The following is a 25,439-nucleotide window of genomic DNA, read 5'->3' as shown; positions in this document are numbered from 1 at the left end:
ATGCTGGTCCCTTTCTGCTGTGTCCCCAGCAGGCCGCTGGCAAGCCCTCTGTCACTCAGGGCACTTGTACCTTCCCCCTGAGCCCAACACCCAGAGCTTGCTCCCTGGGTCGAGCTGGGCCGACTCCCGCGCCCATCCTCAGAGCTATGCCCGGTCTCCAGCCAGCAGGTGCCCCCACGAGTCCCGCCAGGCTAGTCTCCCCCCAGCCCCTCGCCTTTCACCCCGGGCTATTCCCGGCACCTCCAGCCCCTCACCCCGAGCTGTTCCCGGCCCTCCCAGCCCCTCACTCCTCAACTCGAGCTGCCCTCAGCCTCTCGCCCCTTACCCAGGGCTGTCACCAAAGTTCCCTCAGCCCGGGCTGTCCCCGCCGCCCCGGGTCCCCCTGCCTCGGTACATCTCGGTGGTGGTGTCGGGCGGCGAGAGCGCCGCCCTTTGTGCCTGTCGCGCAGCCGCTCTGCCCGGCCCTGCCGGCCACGCTCTATGGTGCGGCCGGAAGCGGCGCGGGCGGCAGCGGAAGAGGCGCGGTGCAGGTGAGCGGCGGTAGCGGCACCGGCAGGAGCGGGGCGAGGGTCGCGGGGGATCCTCCGCGGAGTGGCCGCGGCTGGGTCTCTGCTGCGGGGAATGCCGGTGTGGATCTGGGTCTTTTGCAGGCGAGGGTGGAGCTCTTGCGGGGAAGGGGGGGAGCTGCGGGACCCTGCCCACGGGACCCTGTGCCCTGGTGAGGAGGAAGGTCAGCCTTATTCTAGTGGAGGCGGCATTCTGTACCTGAGAGAGCAGAGCGTGTCTGTGTGTCTGGCGGGGAAGGCTCCCCCTCGTTCCCAGTACATGACAGACCTGTTGAGGGAGGTGGAGAAGCTTCAGGCCCCCGGAGCATGCGCCCTCCACCACCGCCGTGTGCCCATTCTCAGCAGCAAAGATCCGGTTCTTGGCTCAGCCTGGGGATGTGCTTCAACTTTTTCAAACGATAAACCTTAAATAATTGCGGTGCTTATGATTGCTGACTGTTCAAAAATAAAACCCTGTAAAACTCTGGCCTTATTGTCTTGACTGAAGAAGCTACAGATGATCCCGTGCTTCTTCAAGAGTCTTCTGGCCCCCTTCTGCTTGGGTCACCCAGTGGCCTGCAGGGAGGGAGAAGGTTCCTGCAGCCAACAGTAACACTTGGTAATAATTAGAGATGTGGGAAATCCAAATATGCCAGGCAGCACTTCACCTTGAGGCCTGGCCATGATAAAGGGCAGGGAACTGTGGGTGATCTTTTGTGTTCCATGCTACCATTCAGTCTTTCCTCACAGGTTTGTTGCCGGAGTGCATAAACAATGCTGTGGAAAGGAGCTGCCTAACCTCCCACAATGCCTCTTTCTGACTTTGTCTTAGCACTGAAGGACAACCCATATTTCGGGGCTGGGTTTGGCCTCGTTGGGGTGGGCACAGTCCTGGCAGCAGCCCGTAAGGGGGCCCAGTTTGGATTGGTGGCTTTCAGGCGTCACTATATGATCACCTTGGAAGTGCCCAGCAAGGATAAAAGCTACCAATGGCTGCTGAACTGGGTCTCCCACCACGCCAAGCATACGCAGCACCTCAGTGTTGAGACATCGTACCTGCAGCATGAAAGTGGGCGTGTCAGCACCAAGTTCGACTTTGTCCCCAGCCTCGGGAATCATTTCATCTGGTAAGGGAGAGTAGGGAAAAGCAATGTGGGGATTGAGCCTCACTTTGGCAAATTGGGTGGCCTGTAGAGGCAGTGGAGAGGATCCTGCCTCCTCTCTGCATCTGGGTTAGGGCAGGAGATGAAGAGTAGCAAGAGCAGCCTCTACTCAGCAGTGTGAAATTATTTCCTTACATGAGATGAGTGATGCATGAACCAGGTGAGGTGCAGCTGAGTGGTGCTGGATCACTGTACACCCACCTGCCTTCCTGTTTCAGGTACCGCAGGAAGTGGATTCGTGTCGAGCGCAGCCGGGAGACGCAGATGCTTGACCTGAACACAGGGACCCCCTGGGAGTCTGTCACCTTCACTGCACTGGGCACCGACCGGGAGATCTTCTTCAATATCCTTCAGGAAGGTCTGTAGAGGAACTGTGTGGGGTCCTGCTGGGAACAGCCTACTCCCTGGAGTTGCCCAGGCCTTCACAGGAGATCCTCTTCCCTGGCAGCTGTCCCCTCTGTCTCTCTGCAGCCCGGGAGCTGGCGCTGCAGCAGCAGGAGGGGAGGACGATCATGTACACGGCTGTGGGAGCAGAGTGGCGTCAGTTCGGCTTTCCCCGCCGCCGCCGGCCCCTCAGCTCCGTGGTGCTGGAGGAAGGTGTGTCAGAGAGGCTGGTTCAGGACGTGAAGGAGTTCATCAACAACCCCAAGTGGTACAGTGAAAGAGGCAAGGTTCCAGTGTGGAGTGCTCTGTGCAGTGTGGGGTGGGACGGGATGCTCACGGTCCTCTCTGGAATTGGCTGGGGAGAGATTTTTCCCTGCCACTTAAACTTTCCCCAGGTGTATCCTCCTTGCATGCTCAGCATAGCACCACAGCTTGAAGGAAGGGAGCACAGACCAATCCATGTCATTATCCTAAATGAACTCTGTCTTCTTAGGGATTCCCTACCGAAGAGGTTACCTGCTTTATGGTCCTCCTGGATGTGGGAAAAGCAGCTTCATGTGAGTATTGTTAACTGCCTGCTCTGGGCCACAGCAGTCTTGGATGAGAGGGTGTGGATGAGTTTGGGTTTGGGGTACAGGAGTGGGCTGTGCCTTATGTGTGGTGCCTGTTGTAAGAATTTGCATTGCTGTGGCACTGTGACAAGTCAGGGTGACAAGCCCTTTGTGCTTTGCACAGTGCTGCGTGGTATGGGTGGGCTGAACAGAGGCTTCCACCCACCTCTCAGATCTGATCCTTGCTGGGAAAGGACCCCTCTGTCCTCTCCCTTACTGGTAAGGGGAAAAATCAGATTTTTCCTTGACTGTGGGCTTTCCCACTGTGATTCACCCTTGTGGTTTTTGTCCTTTCCAGCACAGCCCTGGCTGGGGAACTGGAGTACAGTATCTGCCTGCTGAGCCTCAGTGACCACAGCCTCTCTGATGACCGGCTCAATCACCTCCTGAGTGTAGCACCACAGCAGAGCATCATCCTGCTGGAGGATGTGGATGCTGCCTTTGTCAGCCGGGACCTTGCTGCTGAGAGTGAGCACTGTCCCTGTTCCCAGACCAGCAGCAGGAGGGAGGTTCCCTAGCTGTGCCAGGAAAATGTTTGGATTCTAGGCTGCTCAACTGCACCAGCAGAGACCAGGCGTGGGGGAATCTCTCAGGCCTCAGGGCCCAAACTGGGATTTAACCAGTTTTGGCAAGGATATAAAAGGGAATTTGGATCCTTTATACTCAGGCAAAGGTCCTTGTCCTGCCCAGCTACTTTCAGGATGAGGGAGAAGATGGCTTTCCTTCCCATTCTGTGTGTTCCCATGAGTGTGTGTGGGCAGGGGAGGTTAATGTGCTGCCAGCCAAACAGAGGGCCAGCCTCCAAGCAAGGAGTGAGTGGGGAGCTTGGCATAAGCCTCAGGTGATAGGCAGGTGGCCTGCAAGCCTGCACAGGGTTAGTGGCCAGCAGCTACAATCTCAGACACCTCTGTTTCCAGACCCAACTGTGTACCAAGGCATGGGGCGCCTGACCTTCAGTGGTCTCCTCAATGCGCTGGACGGTGTGGCCTCCACAGAAGCCAGGATTGTCTTCATGACCACCAACTATGTGGACAGGTCAGAGCTGCCCCTGGGAGGGAGTGGGGTGGGTAGCACAGGAAAACCTTGCTCTTTTGCTGGGCTTTATTTATTGAATCCTCCAGTGTGAAGACTGGGAATACAGATTTCCCACATTCTCCCTTGGGATGCAAATTGTTTGATTGCTGCAAGTATCGGGGTTGTATCCATGCTGTGAATGAAGTGCTGGCTCCATGTGCAGCCCACTGGGTTGGTGGGATGCAGGCTGAACTCATGGTGCCTGGACAGCTGCTGTGCTGCGGCAGGCTTGGTTCATTCCAGGCCAAGCTGGCCTAGGGGTTTGTTCAGAGGTTGCTCATGGGACAGAGATGGGCAGAGCTGTTTCCCAGGACATTCTTGTTATCCTTTGGAGTCAGTCCTTTCCCAGCTCTCTCCTTCCTTTTTGGGTTGATTTCCCTTTCAGTCTCCCCAGGGATGAACCCGTTTCCCCCCTTTACCATCTGACTGTGCATGGCACTTTGCAGAAACGACAAGGGGCTGTGCTAGTGTGGATAGGGGCTTCCAGCAGGACCCACCCTGAACAGATGCTTTGATCAGGTTTTCCAGCCCCACCCTTTGTCTCTTGACAGGCTGGACCCAGCCCTGGTGCGTCCTGGCCGTGTGGATCTGAAGCAGTACGTGGGCCATTGCTCCCACTGGCAGCTCGCCTGCATGTTCCAGCGCTTCTACCCTGAGCAGCCCCCAGCTGCAGCCCAGAGGTTTGCAGAGAAGGCACTAGCAGTCTCCAAACAGATCAGCGCTGCCCAGGTGCAAGGCCACTTCATGCTGTACAAGACAGACCCTGAAGGAGCCACTTCAAACATAAGCTCCAGCCTGCTGTGACCAGGGGCCAGCTTTCCCTTGTGACACTGAGAGGACTGGGACAAAGATTTGACCATCCTGGGCATGCCATGAAGCTGCCCACCTGCACAGGCCAGGTCTCTGTTCACCTCTACCTCTCCTATGCCTTGGTTTGGGAGAGTCAGAGCTGCCAGCCTCACAGCAAGGGAGGAAATCTGGCTCTTGCTGCTCCCCAGACTTGGGTGCGACTGCACCAGCCCTGCTCACCAGTGTGTGCCTCATGCTGGGATTGCTGTAAGCTACCAGGGCTCCTGGTGTGAATCCCCTTAGTTGTGGATCAGCGTGGAGGTGCCCAGAAGGGCATTTCCTTTGGGCAGTTCCTTTGGAGTTCTACACTGCTAAAAGCGTCTGTTTTTTTCAAACAGTGGTCTCACTGGTTTGTGGATATTCTCTGTGAAGTGCACAACACGGCTCTTGTCTCTCTGGTCTGTTTTCCTGTTGGTTGCCCCTCTATCCAGTTGCTGGTGCAGAACCTTCCTGACCAGGACCTGGCAAGGCCAGTACTGCAAATCCAGAGTGTTTCTGAAAAAATGCAGCTGCTAAGAGATAAATCATTGTCCCTTTGGCTCAAGGCTGGCGCCACTGGTCCTGCTGAGTTATGATGCCAAGCCACAGATCTACTTGGATATTGTTCCTAGGTGGGTATGACTGTCCTTCCCACCAGATATGGGGCCCTGGAGCTGTATGAGGCCTTGGCCAGTCACAGTATATCTTCCCAAGAGCTCTAACCTTCCAGTCCCTCTTGCAGAATCCTGAAGATCAGTTTCCCCAAAGCCAGTCCTATGTTAATGTCAGTTTTGGGGGTTGCTTCACCTTGCTTGGGCTGGGGGAGTTGGTTCCAAGCCAAACCCAAATTGTAAGTCACTGATCAGCCCTCCTATTGGCTCTGTCCTGTGGGGCCAAGGGCATAGCACATGGCAACACACAGGGGCACAGTCATTGGCCCCTGGATGCATTTTGGTGCAAACAGGCACTGCTTTAATGCAATCCCAAACTTGGACAAATGTTTCTGCAAATGAAGGAGCAGGATGCTGCTCGTTGGCATCTCATGCTGTGTTTGGCCATGCCACAGAGGCTGGCTGCTCAGATCCAGCCTCTAGTGAGTGACTGGCAAATGTCCCACAGCTATCTGGGAAAATGGACAGTGTTTGGGGGGGGAGCCAGAGGGACCCAATGCCACCACACACACCATCTCTCACCGCTTGCTTTTTTAATAGTGTTAATGCTACAGATGCTGCCAGTGCCTTTCTGCCTGGCCTCAGTTAAGCCTCACAACAGCCTTGTGAGGTAGGCAAGTGACACAGGTGGACACCAAGCAAGGAGACTCAGGCCAGCATGCAGGCTCTCTTCATCCCCTCAGACCTGGAGGTTTGGTTTGTTTTTATCCCAAATTCATTTCCACACACATGTTGCAAAATGCCCTCTGCTCCAGCAGTAAGGGCCTCTCCTAAAGCACTATTCCCAGGGAAAAATCCCTTCTCACTAACACATCTAGCATTTGATTAAAGTTATCCAAGTCCTCACTCTGATTTCCATGGCTGAATTCCCATGCTTCAAACATGGCATAGGAATTTTCCTGCTAAGAGTAATCCTGGCTTGCCAGAGGAAGCCAAGGAGCTTCAGCTGCTCTGAGGGGCATAGATCTTCCATGTTTCTTTCAGGATACAATCACATGCCTTTCTTGGAGCACAGCAGTTTCACCAGTGAAGGCAGGAGGCAGCAGAACAAGCACCAAGGTCGGGTAAAGTTTGTGCCTTTTCACCCAAGTGTGGGCAAGCTCCCCCAGAAACCAGCTGAATAAAGACAGAGGGAGCTCTGAAGAAAAAGGAGGGCTCTCTTCAGGACACAAGTGCTCAGCTGTCATCCTCAGATCACCCAGCCAGGACAGTTAGTGTGGGCTCAGGCCAAGGAGGGAGAAAAAAAGAATCATTTTAGAGCATTAGGGTTAAAATTAGACCAGTGTTGGAAATTTAAGCACAGAAGGTTCTTGGGCAGCAGGTTAAAACCACCTCTTCAGGTCCAGGCATGGAGTAAGCAGGGCAGCAGATGAGTTGTTCTCAGTCAAGAAGGGGGCTAGTGCAACTTTCATGTGCCAAAGCTCAGCCAGACAGCTGTGTGCACTGGCAAATGCCCTCCTGGCACACACAGCCGTTGGTTTCCTGGAGATTGCACATGAAGTTCTGGCAAATCCATTATAGCACTGCTATTTTTGCACTTAGTAGAAGGACTAACAACCCACGTGTGGGCACAAGAGGTAGGGGACAAGGCACAAACAAGTGTGAAGGAATCAGTATTGTCCAGGTGAGGAAGAGAGCTTATACCAAGCCAGGCAAAGCAGGGAGCCCTCCTGCCATCCAGGAGTGCCAGGGGAAGGTCTCTGCCTCAGCCCAGGTTCTAGGGAACAGGGAATGAATTGAGAAATACGAAGGATCAACACCTTTGCTCCAAAAAGCAACAAACGGGAGCAAGGGGCAGAGGAAATGAAGGGAGCAGGCTCTCGAGAAGACCCAATGAATTAATTTAATAGCATTGTCCCACCTGGGGCAATGGGATTACTCTTCATGGCTTTGGATTGGGACACCATTTACATCTGTGGAGCAGCAGCAGGTGTAACTGCACCAAGTTAGTTTAAACAGCAAATCCTCATTTAAGCAATATCAGCTTGAAGATTACAGGAGGGTAGCAGTATCCAAAATACTGGGGCATGTTTTCACTTCTGGATTGTCAGAAATGTGAAGAGACAGCCTGGCCTTGGAGGGGGATTCTGAAAACAGAGTACTCTCTTCCGAGGTTCCCCCCATCAGCTTCAGCCTGCACAAAAGCACCTGAAAGACAGGGCAGGAGCTCGAGCTAAATATGGGCTTCCTGGAGAAGCAGGAGCCAAGGTGAAGCCTTAGGTACCAGACAGCTGTGACATGCCAATCTGATGACTTAAGCTTAACTTCGATCTCCTATTTGGGACTGGGCAATGTCCTGTGTAAAAAGAACTTGCCTGGCCAATCACAGCAGTTGGGAAAGTGCTCTGAGAAGGAATGGGGGACAGAGCAAGTGGAGCTGAGCTCCAAGGTACTGCCCTGGCACAGTCCCATCACTTGGCACCACCACAGTTCCCCTGGCTTCTGGGGAAGGTCTTGCTACACTTTGGCTCTGCCATGGCACCATGCTGGGCCCAGTCCCTTTGCTCTGTAGGTGTGCACATTTCTTGGCATTTCACCTATAGGGACAATGGCTGCAGGTGCCCAAGCTACCTCTGTTTTCTGGGTCCTCTGATACCAAGGCTGATATGATCTGTCAAGATTCCACTTCTTCAATGCTGGTAACAGCCAGCTGCTCATGCCAGGATGCTTTACACTGCATTAACATTGCTTAAATCTGCACCATTTACACTGGTGACGCTGCCTGTCCCAATCTGTCCCATGTGCCATCTGCTTCCTCCCTTCCAGGGGGTACAGCATCTGCTTGCTACTGCTTCATTTTGCCTTCACTGTTCTCCTCAGAAAGTCCTTTTTTCCCCCAGCCTAGCCCCTCATCATTCCTGCTAGGAGCCACTCTCCTTCTCAAAATGGGCTTCTCGATGTCCACTGGGCCTGAACACCCCTCGCCCTCTTGGTGCTCTGGGGTAGGAACCACTCTCCTGAACTCTGGACCTCTCCCACCTTCTGCAATCCCAGGGCCTGTGGTGGCCCTGCCAGCTGGGGGTAGCTTTTTGGTCACTGTGGTTGAACATCAGGTTCTCCTTTTTCCTGCCCTGGGCCTCAGTCCCCTCCTCTGTGCTCCATTTCTCACGGCGCTCCTCTTTTAAGTCCACAGTTTCTGTTGCTGGTGAGGGCTCTTCATGGCACAACTCCTTTCTTTCAGCCAAGGGAGCAGCCCTGCTTCTACTGTGAGGTTTTGAAAACTCCTGGCTGTGTCGTCCAGCAGGTCTACGCTCTGGTCTCTGGCTGAAGACCCTGGGCCCCTTGGAGCCATGGAGTGGATGACAGGCTTCCTCTCCTGGCTCTTGTGAGACACTGCATAGCTGCCTGCCCCGGCCTCTGGAGCCTGGCCTCTCCCCTCTGTGCCTCTCCCTCTTGCTCAGTTGCTCTCTGGGCACAGAAGACTTCTCAGGCTGCCTGGGTTCCACCCTGGCCTCTGATGCCCCAGCTGGCTCGGGAGCCGAGGCTTGGCTGGGTGGCTGGGGCACGTCTGCAGAGCGGGCACTCACCGACAGCTCAGAGGCAGTGACTGCTTGGCCTGGATCCACAGCAGCTGGAGGCTGAAAGAAAGAAGCCACCTGTTAAGAAAAGGACAGGGGTGTCCCACAGCAGATGACAGTGCTTGGTCCTGCAGCCCAGAGCCCCTCAGCAGCTCTCTGTCCCCAGTGCCGTACCGCCTGAAGGCTGATGAAATAACGGTTCCTCTCTGCCTCGGGGTCAATGATTCCTCCTTTCTCTTTCTGTCTCTTGAAAATCAGTCGCAGTTCTTCCTGGTGCTGCAGCACCTTGGCATCTGGCCTGTATGGCTCCTAAGTAGAAGAAAGCAAGGCAGGGTAAGGGTTCTCTCAACACCTAGCATGGATAGGCAGTGGCAGGTCTGGGAGCTACTCCCCAAATCCTTTCTTGCACAGTGCCAGGAAACCTGCTTCCTTCTACCAAATTGACCAGGCCTACAGATGCGTGGGAAATCCCTGGGAAGAAGCCAAGCATCCCAGTGCAGACCCACTGCTTCTGTAGTGACTGCCTTGGGCTATCCTGCTGTGAGGCAGGATGCAGAGAAGCTACCATCAGGTCACTCTCCTGACCCGATTATATCACAGTAAGTGCAGAGATGTTCCCCATGGCAGAATCACCTCTCCCTCAGCACATCTGCTCAGCTCAGGGCTATACAACTGAACCTGCTCTCTGTGAGCTTCCCTTTGGATGGGACATCTAGGAGGACCTGAGAGGAAGTATGCAAGCATTCATCCCCTACAGTGTCCCAGTTGAAGCTACCCAGTGAGAAGGCACAACTGTGCAGGCGAGCCCCCATCTCTTACCAGAGGGTGCTGTGGGGGTGGTGCTGCCTTCAAAGCACAAAGATCATAGACCAGGGTCTCCCGGCAGACAGGGCACTGCACACCAACTTCCTGTGGGGAGGCAAGAGATGACTGCAAACCCTGTCTGTGATCCAGCTCATGCACTGCCTCATAACACCACTCTGGAAGTGGAACAGGGTGGTCTTCTTCACTCTTCTACCAAGGCAAGGAAGCCCAGAGGGGTTCCAGCAGCATGAAGGCAGCCTGGCTTCTCAACAGCTGCTATGTAAAGTGTCTCCACATGACGCATGCTGGGACCTGTGCTCCAGCAGCTTTACAAAGCACCCCTGTCAACACATATGGCTTCAACACATTTATCCCTCAGCCTAGGATCTGTTTTTTTCTGCTTCAAAGTGGAGTGTGTCATCTAGGCAGCACCTCTTTGAAAGGGCTTGTAGGAAGGAGCCTTTGATTTGTTCCATGCTCAGTTGTGGTGTTTGTTCTGCAGCTGACAACTGTTCCAACAAGTGCTAGGCAGGTTCTTCACCCCAAAACACAGGTGATTGAGTTTACCTGTTGCAACTGCCCACAGTTCAAGCAGTAGGACTAGGGAAAGAGCTCTCTTTTCCAACTTCTGTGGTTCTAGAAGTGTAAAAATGCAACTTTCTTACCCCCTCACACAGCAGGCACTGACCCAGAGATCCAATAAATCAACTTGTTTGGTGAAAGGGCCCTTGGAGATAACTTAGTCTAATCTCTGCTGATTCTCACAGGCTCCATGTCCAGAAGAGGGTGATACAGATGTTACAAGGGTCTTTTCAGGGGGCCAAGGAAGGAGGCCCAGTACCTGTTTGGGGGATGGTGCCAGATGCTGCTCTCTCTCCTCCTGCTGCATGAGGATCTCCTCCTCCATGTGCTGGGCATAGCGGGCCAGACAGTGGGAATGGAAGTAGTGGTAGCACTGTGTCTTTGTGAAAGCTTCTTTCTCCTGTCAAGAGAAAAGGGTATCTTTGAAGGATTTCTAAGCAAAGAGTTGTGTAATAACCCAGCTGAGCTGGGTTTTCACTTCCATGTCAGTGGTATCCATAGGGAACTAGTGCTAGTGCTGGCAAAACCACCCAACATCTTCTGCTGGGCTTCATCTCCACTCCCTCAGCAAATACTGGGATGCTGCTTCTTATTTCAAATGTTAGAAACACAAAACACTCCTGATGTGAAGATACAAAGATTTTATGACTGATTTCTCCGCACATGTTTTTGTTTAACCAGGAATCTTCCCACCTGATGTATTCTCCTACCTAGGCAGGTGCTGACTTTCTTTGCAACCCTGGGAAGGTCTGCTCTGTTGTCCCAACATACCTCAGCAGCCTCATGGATATGTTCTAGTCCCTCCTGACCACCTGTGTGCTAAACTTCAGGTAAGGTGTAGCCAACACAGGGAAGCTGAAATGCAACATCAACTAGCCCCAGGGCCTACTCTTCTTTGGAGATGCTCCAGCATCTCTCACTTCTATAGAAGATTTTGTAGAAGTTGATGAGAAGAGAAGCATGTATTGCACTAGGAAGGCCTCTGTGCAGAATGGGATGCAGGGGGCTGCTGGGGTGCATCATGGTCCCAGACTGATATCCCAGTGTCAGACTTCCTCTTCTCTTGCCTCACTTTCCAATCAATTTTCGGGGTCAAGAGACACAAGCCTACCTGGAATCCATAGAGGCAGATTACACACTGTCCTTGAGGAATATTGTTGTCAGTGAGGATCTCCTTTCCCTTCTGTGAAAGCATTAAAGCAAACATTTTACTCACTGGCCTGCCCATGGGCTCAGGGATGTCCCACCCCTTGGGAATTTAGGGCTCAGTGTCTGTGGCTTGGCATATCCAATCTCCTCACTCTCACCTCGATCAGTTCATAGAGCACCTCTGTCCCCAGCCTGGCTTCAGCAACACTTCTGAGGGTCTGGGAAATCCTACAGCAAAGCAGCAGAAATCCTTAATGCAAATTTAGCTATACCTTTTCTCTGTCCCACATACCTGCCATCCTGCCATAAGAGGAAGAAAGAGAGCACTGGCCTTCAGGCTTTGCTTGGAGCCCAGGATGGGCATACATGCACACACATATTCATGTGCTGTCCAGGCTCCCCACAAGCCAGTGCACAGGAAGCCTTTGTCATGATAGGACTTGGAGGAGCAGGTTTGCTGATGGCCTCAGCTTGAGCTCATCCAGCACCCTTTGGTTTTGGTGAATCCCAGGCTTTGTTTATCTGACAGCAGCCCCCGAGCAGGTCTGTTGGGAGCCACATCTTCTCATACTGCTGGCAGGCAGCAAGGGCTCTACACACATTCCACTGCACCAAGGACCAAAGCACAAAGGCAATAATAGGCTGTTGACGGACTTGGATCAGTCTCAGCTCCGTCAGGGCAGGACCACCAACTTTTAAGGTCCAGAGGATTCAAATAACATTTCAGGGGGACCACAGAACAACCACAAGGTGGACCCCTCTGTATCAAATTCGGCACTAGTGGCTCCTGAGAGTTTTAGGACAGAGTGATTTAGGGACCTGTATCCATTGTCTGTTAACCAGACACTGGAAGCCACATAAATTAGAGAAAGCTTGTCCATCAGTTCTGCCTCCCAGATCTCTGGAAGAAAGGATCACCACTCCCCACCCTCCTGACACTCACTTTTGAATTTGTTCATCTGACAGCCCCCGCGGATTCCTGATGGAGATTTCTGGAGCTTTATCAGGATACTAGAATAAAAGAGAAACACCCAAAGCACAACAAGGAACGTAGAGAGGCTCGAGGCCAGGAAGTGCAGGGGGGCGCGGGCAGCCTACCTGAGGGGGCACGGAGAGCACCAGGGTGAAGCGGACGTACTGGGAGTCCTGGTCCTGGGCCGTGGCAGGGTGCAGAGTGATGCTGATCTCCCAGGGCTCCCACCTGGAGAAGGGGCATGTTAGGGTGAGGAGGGCGTCACGGGGCCGGGCCGGGCCGGGGATGGGATGGGGAACGCGGAACGTACCTGCCCAGGCCCCGCGCCACCTGCAGCTCCTCCAGGTAGATGGACTCCAGCACCTCCACCTCCGGCAGCAGCGCCCTGCGGGAACCGACCAGGCCGGGGTCAGACGGCCCCGGCGGGCTGGGGATGCAGTACAGCAGTGCGCGGGGACCGGTAAGGGTGCGGGCACGTGGGAGGGTGCAGAGAGCGGGGAAGGTACGGGGGCTGTTACCAGTCCGTCGCCTCCGCTCCCTCACCAGCCGCCGCCATCTCCCGGCTCGCCCCGGAAGCGGAAGCAGAAGCGGCCAGCCCGTTGCCAGGCGACGCATCGGCGGCGGCTCCGGGACAAGAGCGGAGCCGGGCGAGGTCCATCCAGTAGCGGGATTGCTGCCACCAGGGCTCGGGGCTCGTCCTGCCTTGGAGCCGCTGGGCAGGAACAAAGCCTGGGGCGGGGGTGGGAGGGACGCTCGCCCAGGGGAACGGGCGCCGGGTGCTGCCCCGCGGCAGGGGAGGTGTCCGCGGAAGGAGAAACGCTGCTCCTCACCGGCCTCTTCACCTCGGCAGCTCAGCGGCCCCGTCCCGCACGATGGAGAACTACCACGTCCTGGAAATGATCGGCGAGGGGTCCTTTGGGCGTGTGTACAAGGGGCGCCGGAAGCACAGCGCCCAGGTGAGGGGAGAGGGGTGGGGCTCTGCTCTGTGTGGCCGGGGCTGGTTTCTGGTGCTGCTTGGGTACTAAGGCTCTGCCAGGATTTTGGGACTCGGCATTCGTTTTCTGCTGACGTTCCTGACCAGCTCCTGCTGGCACTAAGTCATCTGGATTCAAGGGACATCAGGAGCGTCCTCAAGACCTCAAAACAGAGCCAGCACTAAATTTAGATCCTCTGAAGCCCCTAAGAAAAACACCCCACAGCTGGTGCCTGAATATTACTAGGATGAATGTGTTTTCCTCTTATCAAGTTGAATTGCCCTGTTTCAATTTGTAAACCCTGTGTTGTCCTCCCACATGCTTCATTCCCCTCACCATCATGGGTCTCTGCTATACCCATTCCAGCCTATTTATGGTTTTTGGGCCAAAACCGTGGCCACAATATTCCCAACATGGTGCACAAGATTAGAAATAAAAGTCAATAATCCCTTTGCTGCAGTTCCTGCCTGTTGATGCAGCCCAGGGTGCTGCTAGTGTTCCTCATTTCCAGGGCACACTGCTGGCTCATGTTAGGTCTGCTGTTCACCAGCATCTCGAGGTCCTGTCCCATGTTTCTGGAGTCCTGGTTTTATCTGTGTACACTGATTACATTTCTTTGCTTTAAATGTCCCTGTGAAAAGAAGTGTGAGCACCAGTATTGATGTGTAAAGGCCTGGGCAGAGCCCTAGGTCCAAGGGGCTCATTGAACAAATTGTTCATTGTTCTATTGTCTGTGTTCAGCTGGAAAGTACTGAGTCCCGTTTGGGTTAAAAGCAGCCTTTTCTGGGTGACTCTGACCAGTAGCCTGGTCTGATCCCAGATTTTCCTGCTTTGAAAGGTGGTGGCCTTGAAGTTCATCCCCAAGGTGGGGAGGTCTGAGAAGGAGCTGAGGAACCTGCAGCGGGAAATTGAAATTGTGAGAGACCTCCATCACCCCAACATCATCCAGATGCTTGACAGCTTTGAGACTGCTAAGGAGGTGAAGGGGACTACTCTAGGCAAAGGCTTTTGTTTGGCAGGGGCAGGGAAACAAGGGCTGTCCCCTGCTGTTGCAGGGACATCTTTCTCAGGAGATCCTGGTAACTTCATCCCAGGGTCTGGTTAGTGTTATTTAGACACTTTAGTGTGTGCCATGTGGGGAAGGAACACCTGTGTGGGCTGCACTAAGTCATATACAAAGGTGAAGGACCTGACCAGGGGCTGTGTGATACAGGAGGAGTGATTTGAGATCAAGGAGGAGTGTGACTCTTCACTCATCCGTCTCTTCATAGATGGCTTTTCACTGATTGAAATTCTTATGGATAGAATATCATAAGAGAGGATTGAAGACTGTTCTATGGCACACAGGAACATGAAAAAAAGTCATGGGACAGCAGATGCAAAACAAGCTCAAGGGAGTGATTCTACCACTGGGCTTGGAAATATCATTCTGGGCTTGTCCTGTTCTTCCCTCTTCCCTTGTTTCTGCTGGCTGTCTGAGATATGGACAGCTACAAGACCTCTGCCAAGTGCCAGGTCCTTGCTGCAGTGCAACCATGGGAGCTCTCTTCCATTCCAAGTTCCAGCCTAAGCTAATGGACTTTGCACGATGAGACCTCAACACCTCCCTCAGATTTCTTATTCTGCTCTGTCCTGGTCCCCAGGGCCTGATCTCACCATGCTGCTCTTCCCTCCAGGTGGTGGTAGTGACTGACTACGCAGAGGGAGAGCTCTTCCAGATCCTGGAGGATGATGGGAGTTTGCCTGAGGACCAGGTGTTTATGATGGCAGTGACCATGCAGTGTCTGCTGCAGGCTAGAGAAAACAGGACTTGTGTGCCTGCAGACAGAGGGTCTCTCTCTGCTGTGAGCTAGGAGATGACAGGAGGATGAGGGTTCCTCTGGGGCTTTACCTGGCAATGCTTCTGAAAAAGATGGAGAGGGGCCCCGTTGGTGGGACAGTGGGGTCCTGCAGAGACCTCAGTTTCTCTGTTTCCTTTACAAGGAACACCCCCAGATTGCTTCCTTGGCTATTGGCCACTCCAAGAAACTGCTGGCCCACAGCTGGAATTGGTCCCTGCCCTAAACAGGACAAAAGTAGAAGTAGTGTGGGAGCCAGGCCATAAGGGACATGGCACCCATGGTTTTGGCAGCAGGTGGCACCATGTGACACAGGGTGAGGCTTCTGTGTCTCTGACAGGTCCAGACCATAGCTGCCCAACTCATCTCTGCTCTCTACTACCTCCACTCCCACCGCATCCTGCACCGTGACATGAAACCCCAGAACATCCTGCTGGGCAAAGATGGTGTTGTCAAGCTCTGTGACTTTGGGTGAGTGCTGGGGGCCAGCTTGAGGGGAACACTTGGCGTTGGAGCAGCCAAGGAGTGGGGTTGTGCGGAAAGGGACATGGATTCTGTGCATATTTAGAGGTTAAACAGAGAGGGGAGATTTTGTCCTCCAGAAGGAAGAAGTATTGGTAAACTCGTAGAGAACTCCCTGGGAGCTGCAACAGATGTTTCAGCCTGAACTTGTCACCTGTACTTTGCTCTGAGCAGGTTTGCCCGTGCCATGAGCATCCACACCATGGTGCTGACATCCATCAAGGGCACCCCGCTGTACATGTCCCCTGAGCTGGTGGAAGAACGGCCCTATGACCACACAGCAGACCTGTGGTCTGTGGGCTGCATCTTGTACGAGCTGTTTGTGGGCACTCCTCCCTTCTACACCAACAGCATCTTCCAGCTTGTCAGCCTCATCATCAAGGACCCTGTGAAATGGCCCATGAACATGAGCCCAGTGTTCAAGGTAAGGGCCGAGGCCCTGTCTGCAGGGTGAGATCTGTTCATGTAGTTTCAACCTGCTGCCCTGGTGGATCACTCTTAACTTTTATGTCCTCTAACAGGGAGTTCAGGAAACAGGAAAACAATGAGAACTAGACCTCCTGGAAAGGGAATCCTTATCAATGTTAACCAAATGTCTGCTGTCCATAAGCTGGGACACTGAGTCAAACAGCAGATTTATTGGGTTGCGAAGGGAAATGTCTTTCCATCTGCCCTAAGCACTAGAGCTACTCCTTTACCAGAGCTAGGCAGGAAAGGCAGGCCTCCTGGGTGTCCTCAATGGGGGAGACTGGTGGGTATGCTATGTTCACTGGTGGGTGCTGAACATATGTCAGTGATCTTGCTGCTCTGCTGCTCTGCAGAGTTTCCTTCAGGGATTACTAATGAAGGACCCCCACCAACGTCTGTCATGGCCAGAACTACTTTCTCACCCCTTCATTGCTGGACGAGTTACTGGTGAGTACTTACTCCTTTTCCAAAACTGTCCAGGTCTGTTTCCTTCTACTACTGTGTGGAGACTGGGAGGACCTCCCTGCCCTGCTATTTTTACTTTCCTGGTCTATGCCTCTCTCCTCTCAGTTTTTTCCAAGCATTGACTCCTAGCTCCTGCTCATGGTCTTGCTCTGAGTCCCTTAGGATTCCCCTGGGATCTCAAGAGAGATCACTCTCTCTGTGTCCCAAAGAACTTCGCTGCTGCTGAAGTTCTCCTCTTGCCTCCCCAGTGATTGATGACACAAAAGAGCATGGGATTTCAAACCCCTTCACCACCAAGCTGTCGCCGGAGCTGCAGGCCCTGAAGGAGCAACAAGTCCATTCCGTGGCCCCCAGGAGCAGCCAGTCCAGGATCCTGAGAAAGGCCCAGCAGAAGATGGTTGAAGAGACACAGAAAAAGGTGGAGAAAAGTGTGGAGTTCCCCTGGCTGTGTCTCACAGTCAACGCAAAGGAGGGGCACTGAAGTGGATCTTGGGGTGAAACACATGAGTACATGGGTCAGGCTGGGGTGTCAGCAACACAAGGCAGGATGTGGGGTGGTCACGATGGTGGTCACGATCTGGCTGAGTAGCCCTGCCCTGAACAAACTTCTCTGCCATCACTAGGGCCAGCTGAAGGCAGATGATGCATCTGTGAAGTATTCTGTCAATGAACACCCCACGCACAGACCCAGAGCAGTATCACGGAAGGCAGCCCCTGAGGAGAGGGAGCTATTGACTGCCTCCAATGAGAAGAATCCATGTCTCCTGCAAGGAAAGAGCAGCACAGCAGAGTGGGAGTTTGAGGAGTCTCCTCCCAACCCAGGGTGAGGGAGGCAGAGGCTGGGGTGGGAGGAAGATGGAAAGGAAAGGTCTTTCACTGACTGTACTGTTTCCTTGGCCAGGCAACACAATCTCTCTCAAGACTGTAAGTGGGAGTTTCCTGGAGCAGGTTCCTTTCCACAGGCTGGTGCTGGCAGGGCAGAGCCCTGGAGCAAGCACAGTATTGAGGCCGTGGACCTGGAGAGTGAGGTAAAATGGTGTCTTGAGTGAGGATAGCAGGGCTCAGTCACTAGGAGCTGGTACAGAGACCTTGGGACTGGCAGGTGGTAGCCCCTGCCCCAGATGGCACCAGTCCTCTCTCTTGGCTAGGAGCTGGACAGCGATGAGGAGTGGCAGCACCTGATTGAAGACACTAAGCCCTCAGCCATGCAACTGAGTGTGGCTCTGAGCCTCCTGAGGGACCCAGCCTTCCAGCACCGTGTCCAGGACCACCTGGCAGACTCTGCTCAGCAAGTAAGTTATGACTGGCCCAGGTAACTAAGACTGAAAACTTGGATGCTGCCTTCTTCATCAGGATTAGGTTGGAAACATATGGAGAGTCCTCAGTCCAGCCAGCAAAAAGATCCTCTGTTTCTCCAAAAGATCCTTTGCTTCTCAGCCAAGTGCACAAGCTGTCTTGTACACTTGGCTTACCATCTGCTTCTCTGCTGTCCCCTGCCTGAATGGGTTAAAAGGCTGCTCTATGGCTGGTGGAGACACCAAAACTACTGTTCATTATAAGCTTCTGGCTTCTCTGTGTCCAGGTGCTGGAGGGGATGCTGGAGGGAGCTTCCCATCTTCGTTCTGTTCTTCATGTTATGGGCAACCTCCTGTCCACCCAGTGTGATGCTGAGCTGCTGGACCACTTCTGCCAAGAGCTGAATGTGCCTCTGTCCCTTCTGTGTCTAGCCAAGCAGATCCTGGAAAGTGGTGTCACCAAGCAGGTGGGTGTAAAACCCTAACCCTAATCCCTGCTGGATCTGGCTCACAGGTTTCTCTTCTAGGCACCCTTGAAAAGGGGGAGGTTCTGGTAGGAAAGGATCCTCTTATAGTGGTGTGAGGATGGCCAACAGACAATCCCCATTTGTGGTTTCTTTCTGGATTCTGCAGCAGCCCTGGTGTATCACTGTGCTGACAGACCTCCTCATGGTGACCAAAGTTTATTTCAGCAGTGAATGCAGCCTGGAGGAGAGTGAGCAAAAGGACAGGTAGGGACAGCTTTCTGTTCCCTGAAGTCTCATGTGGCCTGGCAATAGGTGGGAGGGTGGTGTTCATCCTCTGCAGCTGGAGTTGTCTCTGTGGGGAGGCATCATGGTCTAAGTGCTTCATGCCATATTGCTGTGCTCAGAGAGGAGCACTTTCCTTGAATGGGATTGATTAAAGGAAAGGCATGGTTGACAAGTTCCAGTTATGCTGCCTGCTGACAGCAGCTCACAGTGTGAGTGTGTGCTGCCTGCTCCATTAGCCAGGGCCACGTGGGCCTGTCCTCCCAGCAAGGGGCCATGTTTCTTTGCACTCATCTGCCCCTGCTGCCCCTGCAGCCTGCAGGAGAGTGCTGACTGTTTCCTGGCCCTGCTGCCGGAGCTGCTGGCTGCGCCAGTCGACAGTGAGATGAGACTCTGCCAGCAAAGCCTCCTGGTAAGGGTGCCCCCATCTCCCTCCTCCACACCCTCTGCCCTCAGGGACAGAAGCTATGCAGTTATTTGTGTATGTTTGGGGAACTCAGACTGAGGACTGTGATGTGTTCTTATCAGGGCAGGCTGTCTCACCCATTGGGGTTTTTGCGGGGAATTGCATACAAAAAGAAGGTCTCTGAGGGGGCACCTTTGCTGGCCTTACCATTCTGGTGTGGCTTTATTAGCTGAGCTGATGGTAGGTGCTGCACCGCCCCTTGTACACACCCTGGTACAAAAAGTATTATTACTTCACCACCCACACCCCTGGCTCTTCTGCCAAAAGTTCTGCTCCTGTGATTGTGCTGGGTGGGCACAGCGGGTTCTCAGCATTGGTGCGTGATTCACATGTGGCTCAGGCGGGAGATGAGTACAGGCTTGCATTTGGTATCTTTCATTCTTTATTTTCAAGCTGCATGTTTTAGTGCCAGAGTCAGCAAGAGTGAAAATAGCTGTTGGGCATGTTCTGTCAGGCTGTGCTAGAGGTGAGGAGGGACACGTGCCTCCATGTGTACCCCTCACTTCAGCAGCACGCAGCCAGATGTGGGTCTCATACAGTAACCTGGCTGGAGTGGATATTTAGTGGTCCCTAAAGTTCCAGCATGAGTCCTTCTCCCATCTCTGCTGTTCTCCCACAGCTTCCTCCTGTGTTGTCCTTCTCTTCCCTCACAAACTCAGTCTGCAGTGATGGTAACCCCTGTGTCTTCCCCAGTGCTTCATGCAGCTCTGTGAGAGCCTGGACACGGCAGATACCTCCATCTCTGCACACTTCTACACCAGGCTGCAAGAGGAGCATCAGCCCCTGCTGAACAGACTTCTTCAAGGATCCGTCTCAGTGCAGCCTGCTCTTCGAGGTAGCAGTGGCAGCAGCTCACCAACTGAAACCTCTTCCTGGGGTTTCTTCTCCTTCCTGCCCTTGGGCTCCATCAGAGCACTGATGGCCATTGTAGTGCTGTTGTCAGAAGAGGTGGCTGAAATTTATCTGTTCAGAACCCTGCTAACTTGGGCTCTCCTCCCTCAATCCCAGATCTCACCCTTCTCATGTCACAAGCCTGACTTTTTATCTCTTGCCGTCCAACCCCATCTTGCTGCCCCTCAGCACCTCTAGCACGATGACTCCCAAGCTCTGTCCCTGTGCAGGTGCAGCAGTGGAGGGCAAGTCAGCCCATGACCAGAGCCCATGTGTGGCAGACCTCTTCCTGGCTGCATTGGCTGCTGCGTGCAGCATCCCCTTGGAGAGAAACAGCTGTAGAGAAGCCAAGCAGCAGGTCAGACCAGCTCTCTGTACAGGGTGAAGAGGTGTGGTCTCCATAGGGGCAGCAGCCCTTTCCAGGAGGATCTTTCTCAACAGTAGAGTGGAGGGCTGGGATCCTCTGGCTTTATTGGCTGCAGGGCTCATATTTGTGGGCTGCACCTCCCCAGCCAACAGCTGACCTTAGGAATGTAAGGATTCTTGAATCAATTAAGAAACTCAAACTTAGGATCTGAACTGTGAGCTAAGTAAAGAACTAGGCAATGGAAAACATGAAGAATTCTTTTGTTATAGTGATATGAACTGTTGGAAATCTGAAATTGAAGGTGCAGTAAGAGGGAAAACAGTTACAGGTTTACATTAACTAGCTCTTGAGTCAAGAAGGAGGGAAGCAGAGTAGGAAGCTTGTCTGGGAGTGTGCCTCAAAGCCATGCTAGGTCATGCAGATAGGCATCCCTTAGTAGACACAGGCTAGATGCAGGAAGCAGATGCTTTCTTTCATTAAATTGTTGCTAGCATTAAACTCTTCTAGTCTGTGCAGTGCTTCAGGTGCCCAGAGTACAAAACAGGCTGATTTCTGCAGGTTGCTTATGCAGTAGCTGAAAAGCTTATGGAAGGAGAGAGCCAGCAGCTTGCAAGACTGCTGGGGAGACTGGAGCACCCAGGCTGCTCCTTGAACATCCTGAAGGTAATGGCCCCATCCTTTTATCTGGCTCTGCCCAGAGATGCCTTGGTTTTTGTTCTGGAATCAGGAGCATGGGGAAGAAGGAACTGTGGTCTTAGCCCTCAATGACTCCCATCTGCCTGGTGTCAGTTGTTGAATAAATGAGCCCATGGTAGCCATGGGGTGGAACCTGTCTACAGGGGCTGGTAGGCATCTCTCCCCTCTGCCTTGCAGATCCTCTATGCTACCTGCCATGCCTGCCCAAACCTGTGCCAGCATTTGGGAAGGAGCCAACCACTGTGGTGTTCCCTCATGCAACTCTTGAAGGCTGAGGTAGGACTGACCACAGCACTGGTGAGGTATAGGAGTGTGGGTAAGCAGGACACATTCCTCTGAGCACTGGTCAGATGAATCTGGGTGGGGGGAGGAGTTTAGGGAAGTTTAATCTGAAGAGAGCAGTTCTCCTCTGGGGCCCAGAAACACCTCCTCCCCTGCTATGACTCCTGTTCCTTTGGTAGGTCCCTGTGGCGGAGGTGACCCAGAAGGCAGCCTGTGAAGCCTCTCTGTACCTGTTGGCCCTGCTTACCCTGCAGCTTCAGGCATCCCCTCCTAGGTAAGCACATACTTTCACTCATGGGTGGGAGAAGAACATGCTCTGCCCTGAACAGCCCTCTGTCCTGCACACTGCCCAGAGCTGGGAACCTGGTCCCACTGATTGCTCTGATACAGACATACCAGCAGAGTGTTGGGCAGTGTGGGTGAGTGCTGGGCATATGATGAGGATGACCCAGTACAGACAAGGAGGTGCTATGAACCAGAGCTCCTCCTGAAACACAGCTGCTTCCCAGCTTTGTGAGTATTTGGAAGGTGCTGTTCTGCATATGAAGCTGTGAGAACACAGTGCTTGTCTCCCTGCATTTCAGGCATGAGGAGGTGGCTATCCTGGCTGTGGATCTCATCACCCAGTCTCCTGTTGTGTCCCTTGTGGTAAGCCACCCCCACTGCCAGGCCCACTACTGAGAGCTTTGCAGACCCCTGCATCCCATTTGGGCCTTACTGTTCCTCACTCAGGGTGGGATGAGGCTGAGGGAAGAAGAGTCAATAGTGACTGAGCAGATGGGAAAGTCCCAAAGGTGCTGAACTCTCCTTGTCCCACAGGGTGCTGCAGCATTTCTCCTGGCACAGCTCAGTCAGCATGGGGTGGCCTTGGAGCTCAAGAGAGAAAAGATCCTACCAGTGGTAACAAATGCACTGACAGCACCTGCTGAGGTATGGGATGGGGACAGAGAAGCTCGGGACCCATGCATACCCCACTGTGGAGGTGTGCAAAGGTGGGCTCAGAAGGGTGCACGTGTGATGCTGCTGCCCTCAAGCCCAGCACCCAGACTGTCTCCCACTCTCTTACAGCTGCAGCTGCCCCTGCCAATGGGTGCGGGTCTCTATGATGGGCTCTTTTTCCTCCTGCTGAAACTCCTTGAACAGGTACCAGTCTGGCCATCTCCTTTGCCTTGTCCCTTCCAAAAGGCAAAAAGGCCTGAATGCAGATTGGTAATGAGGCTGAGGGAAACCAGGGAACAGTACAGTTTTGTCTGAGCTGTACAGAAACCCATGAAAGTCACCTTATGTCCCTGCTGGGCTGATGGGAGAGTGGTGGGCGGGGAGGGGTGATCCATGGGCACACTGGAATGAAGGAGGGCAGAGATACCCGGGACTGACACTATTGAAAGGTGCAGTAGGAGTCCTGCCCCTTGTCTGTCTAGCCCTGACCTTCACAGGACCATGGGAATGGCAGAGTCATGTATCAGAATCCTGGGGAGCCATGGAGGACCACGAAGGCCTCTGACATCTGCCTCTCTGCCTCTAGGAGGATGTGGTCTTGGAGCAGGGCTTTGCTTCCTCAGAGCTATGGAGCCTGGTATGGCATTGTGTTGCAGTGGTGCTTCATGTGGGCACCAACAGGGCACCGCTGGAGGGAGATCCACCCCCAGGTGCTGGTCACCCCATGGCAGAGCCAGACTGGAACCTCCTCTCCCCTCAAGGTAGGAGCTGTGGGACAGCAGGGCATCTGCCCTGGACCCTGCTTCACATCCTGCCCTCAGACTTGCCTGTCTGTCCCTGTCCACATCTGTTCCTTGAGACCAGAGGACTCAGGTGGTTTTTCTTGAGGATTGCAGTGTCTTCTGGAGAGGGCTGGGCTGGCCCATGCTGTGCCCAGTTGGCAGTACCTCAGCTGAGCTGGCTGTGAAGGAACAAAAAAGGGTGTCTATGCTGCAGGGAATGTCCCCTCTGGCAGGTGTGACCACCTGGGTGGAGATTTTCCAGTTTTGGGCAGGGAATCACAGAATCCACCCTGGAGCAGCTTGAGGTAGCCCAGACAGAAGTGAAGGGACTTTACAGCCTTCTCTAGATTTGCCCTTCTGTCTGCTGTTTCCCCTGCAGGAACCCTGTTATTCCTCAGCCTGGCCCTCAGCATCTTCACTCGTGAGTCCCACCAGTGTCTGTCTCAGCTCACCAAGTCCCATGGTGTCCTCATGGTGACACTGAAAAGACTGCTGTCCCCTGGCTTCTTGGCATGCCTGGCACAGATGTGAGTTGTGGCAAGGACTGAAGTGGGCAGAGCTCAGCTGCTGAATGGGCACACCAAGGGCTGAGAAGTTCCTGAACTGGAACTTGCAGAGTCTCTCCTTAGTGCCTGGCACAGGGAATGCCCTTTGCCCCTTGCCCTGAGGTTTTTCTGATCACCTCTGTATTAAGCCCTCTCTCTTTCACAAATTCAGGCAAGCAGGAAAGGATGGGGACCCTGAGGTTGTCCCAGATGTGGTCATCCAGGTCTGCCAGCTCCTCTCTTTCCCTTTTGCCCTGGATGTGGATAAAGATACCTTAGCACTGATCATGGAGGCTGTGAGAGATACCCAGATCCCTGCCCAGCTGCTGCAGGTACTCTCTTGACCCTGTGTTCCTCCTTCCCCCCCATACTGTGGTGGAACCTTGCAGTCCCCAATGTGTGGCACTACTTCATGTCACATTGGCAGTTCCAGTCCACACAAGGATGTCATATGGGTGCTACGCAGCCCTTGGAGAAGCTTGACTGGCTGCTAAGCTTGCGCTGACCTGCTGGCTGCTTTCAGCTGCTTGCTTGGCTTGGCTCACATGTGAGTGCAGTGCACTCAGCAGTGCTGTCTGTCCTTTTGCCTTAGGTCTGTGCTCGCCATCTGCCCTTTTCATTCACGGAGCTCCCCATGGGCCTCTTGTGCCAACTTGTGGTGTCTGATACACAGGTCATAGACCAAGTGGTGAAGGAAGCTGCTGCCTCTGAGCACACTGTTGCCTTCTTGAAGTCTGTCTTGTTCTCAGACAATGTCATACTAACAAGTGACCTCCTGTCTCTCTTGACCCACGTGGCCCGGGCCGGTTCAGAGCACCTGCCCTTTCTCCAGACAATCCTAAGGGATTCAGATGTGACTGACCAGCCACTGACCTACCTGCTCAGCCACAAAGAACACGTGATACGGGCCAGAACCTGCAACTTGCTGGGCAACCTGCTCCGCCACAGCTTTTCCCCAGCGCTGCAGAGCCAGCCCAGTTGGCTGGAGAGGCTGCTGGAGTGCCTGTCGGACCTGGAGAGCTGCGTCCGCAGGGCAGCCACCTTTGCAGTGGGCAATGCCGCCTGCCACGCATCTTGCCCGGCGGGGACCCTGGGCAGGGCCGTGCCCAGCCTGACCCGGCTGCTGAGCGACACGCAGGCCAAGACGTGCTGCAACGCAGCCTTGGCCCTCAGCAACCTGGGCCAGCGTGGGCCGGAGCTGCGGGATCTTCTGATCCAGAACAGGGTCCCCGACCTCCTGCTGCAGGTGACCTGCCAGGACTCGCGGAAGACCGTACGGGAGGGAGCCCTCGAGGCACTGCAAGCCCTCAGCCAGCACCCTGGAATCCAGCAGGTACTGCACAGGGACCTCGGCTCCTTTGGGAGACCTGATGGAGTTGTTGGGGACAAGAGTCAAGCTGGTGGGTAACTCCTGTCCCTCTCTTGGCTGTGCAGGTCCTGCTGTCCCTCAAAGCCGCAGAGAAGCTGGCCGCGCTGGCCGGTGTCAGTGTCCGGTCGCCTTCTGCCCGGCACTGCGAGCTGCTCCTCCGCCGCCTCGCAGCTCTGCCCGGCCGGGCGGGCCCCAGCCAGCTGTCGCCGCGTACCGGCGCTGAGCGGTGACGCCCGGGCATCCCTTCCCCTCCTCAGGCTCCAGTCCGACCTTCCTTGGAACTCGCGCTGTGCGCCTGAGGGGGACTCTACCCGGCCGTCTTTACCCGGGGTGCCCCCCGTGGGAAGCCGTCCCTGAAAAAAGACAAAAGCCTGTTCTTTAACCGCGAGTTTCCCGACGGCTCCTGAAGCCGTGCCCGCCCCACGCGGCTGCGCTCCGCCGCCGGGCACCGCCGCGCCGCCAGGGGGCAGTACACCCGCGACGCGGTGG

General features: G+C 54.2%; 3 protein-coding genes across 3 annotated transcripts; 2 read left to right on the top strand and 1 right to left on the bottom strand.

The window, feature by feature from the left end:
* The first annotated feature begins 1,318 nt into the window (after positions 1–1,318).
* On the top strand, positions 1,319–5,023 carry LOC134047260 (mitochondrial chaperone BCS1). Its single transcript, XM_062498293.1, has 7 exons — positions 1,319–1,672; positions 1,927–2,066; positions 2,180–2,374; positions 2,586–2,649; positions 3,002–3,171; positions 3,621–3,738; positions 4,329–5,023. Exons 1-7 carry the CDS (start codon positions 1,353–1,355, stop codon positions 4,579–4,581), a joined length of 1,260 nt encoding a protein of 419 aa, XP_062354277.1. The 5' UTR covers positions 1,319–1,352; the 3' UTR covers positions 4,582–5,023.
* A 778-nt stretch (positions 5,024–5,801) lies between these two features.
* Positions 5,802–12,858, bottom strand: RNF25 (ring finger protein 25). Its single transcript, XM_062498141.1, has 10 exons — positions 12,821–12,858; positions 12,613–12,687; positions 12,428–12,530; positions 12,273–12,340; positions 11,488–11,557; positions 11,292–11,363; positions 10,440–10,580; positions 9,614–9,703; positions 8,969–9,103; positions 5,802–8,854 (listed from the first exon to the last, which is right to left on the bottom strand). The coding sequence occupies exons 1-10, from the start codon at positions 12,856–12,858 to the stop codon at positions 8,138–8,140; spliced, it is 1,509 nt and encodes a 502-aa protein (XP_062354125.1). The 3' UTR covers positions 5,802–8,137.
* Positions 12,859–13,159: 301 nt separating this feature from the next.
* Positions 13,160–25,180, top strand: STK36 (serine/threonine kinase 36). The gene is made up of 26 exons (XM_062498406.1): positions 13,160–13,258; positions 14,115–14,255; positions 14,953–15,030; positions 15,455–15,585; positions 15,811–16,060; positions 16,458–16,551; positions 16,818–16,987; positions 17,193–17,392; positions 17,471–17,597; positions 17,718–17,861; positions 18,152–18,331; positions 18,498–18,595; positions 18,929–19,025; positions 19,773–19,914; positions 20,201–20,328; positions 20,896–21,000; positions 21,211–21,309; positions 21,495–21,589; positions 21,900–21,963; positions 22,135–22,245; positions 22,384–22,458; positions 22,841–23,015; positions 23,416–23,563; positions 23,754–23,913; positions 24,174–24,914; positions 25,016–25,180. The coding sequence occupies exons 1-26, from the start codon at positions 13,175–13,177 to the stop codon at positions 25,178–25,180; spliced, it is 4,002 nt and encodes a 1,333-aa protein (XP_062354390.1). The 5' UTR covers positions 13,160–13,174.
* Positions 25,181–25,439: the final 259 nt, after the last annotated feature.

The sequence above is a fragment of the Cinclus cinclus genome, chromosome 9 (assembly GCF_963662255.1).
Source record: "Cinclus cinclus chromosome 9, bCinCin1.1, whole genome shotgun sequence".
Taxonomy (NCBI): Eukaryota; Metazoa; Chordata; class Aves; order Passeriformes; family Cinclidae; genus Cinclus; species Cinclus cinclus.
Note: the sequence above shows the minus strand (reverse complement) of the source record. Positions and strands in the feature narration are given on the sequence as shown.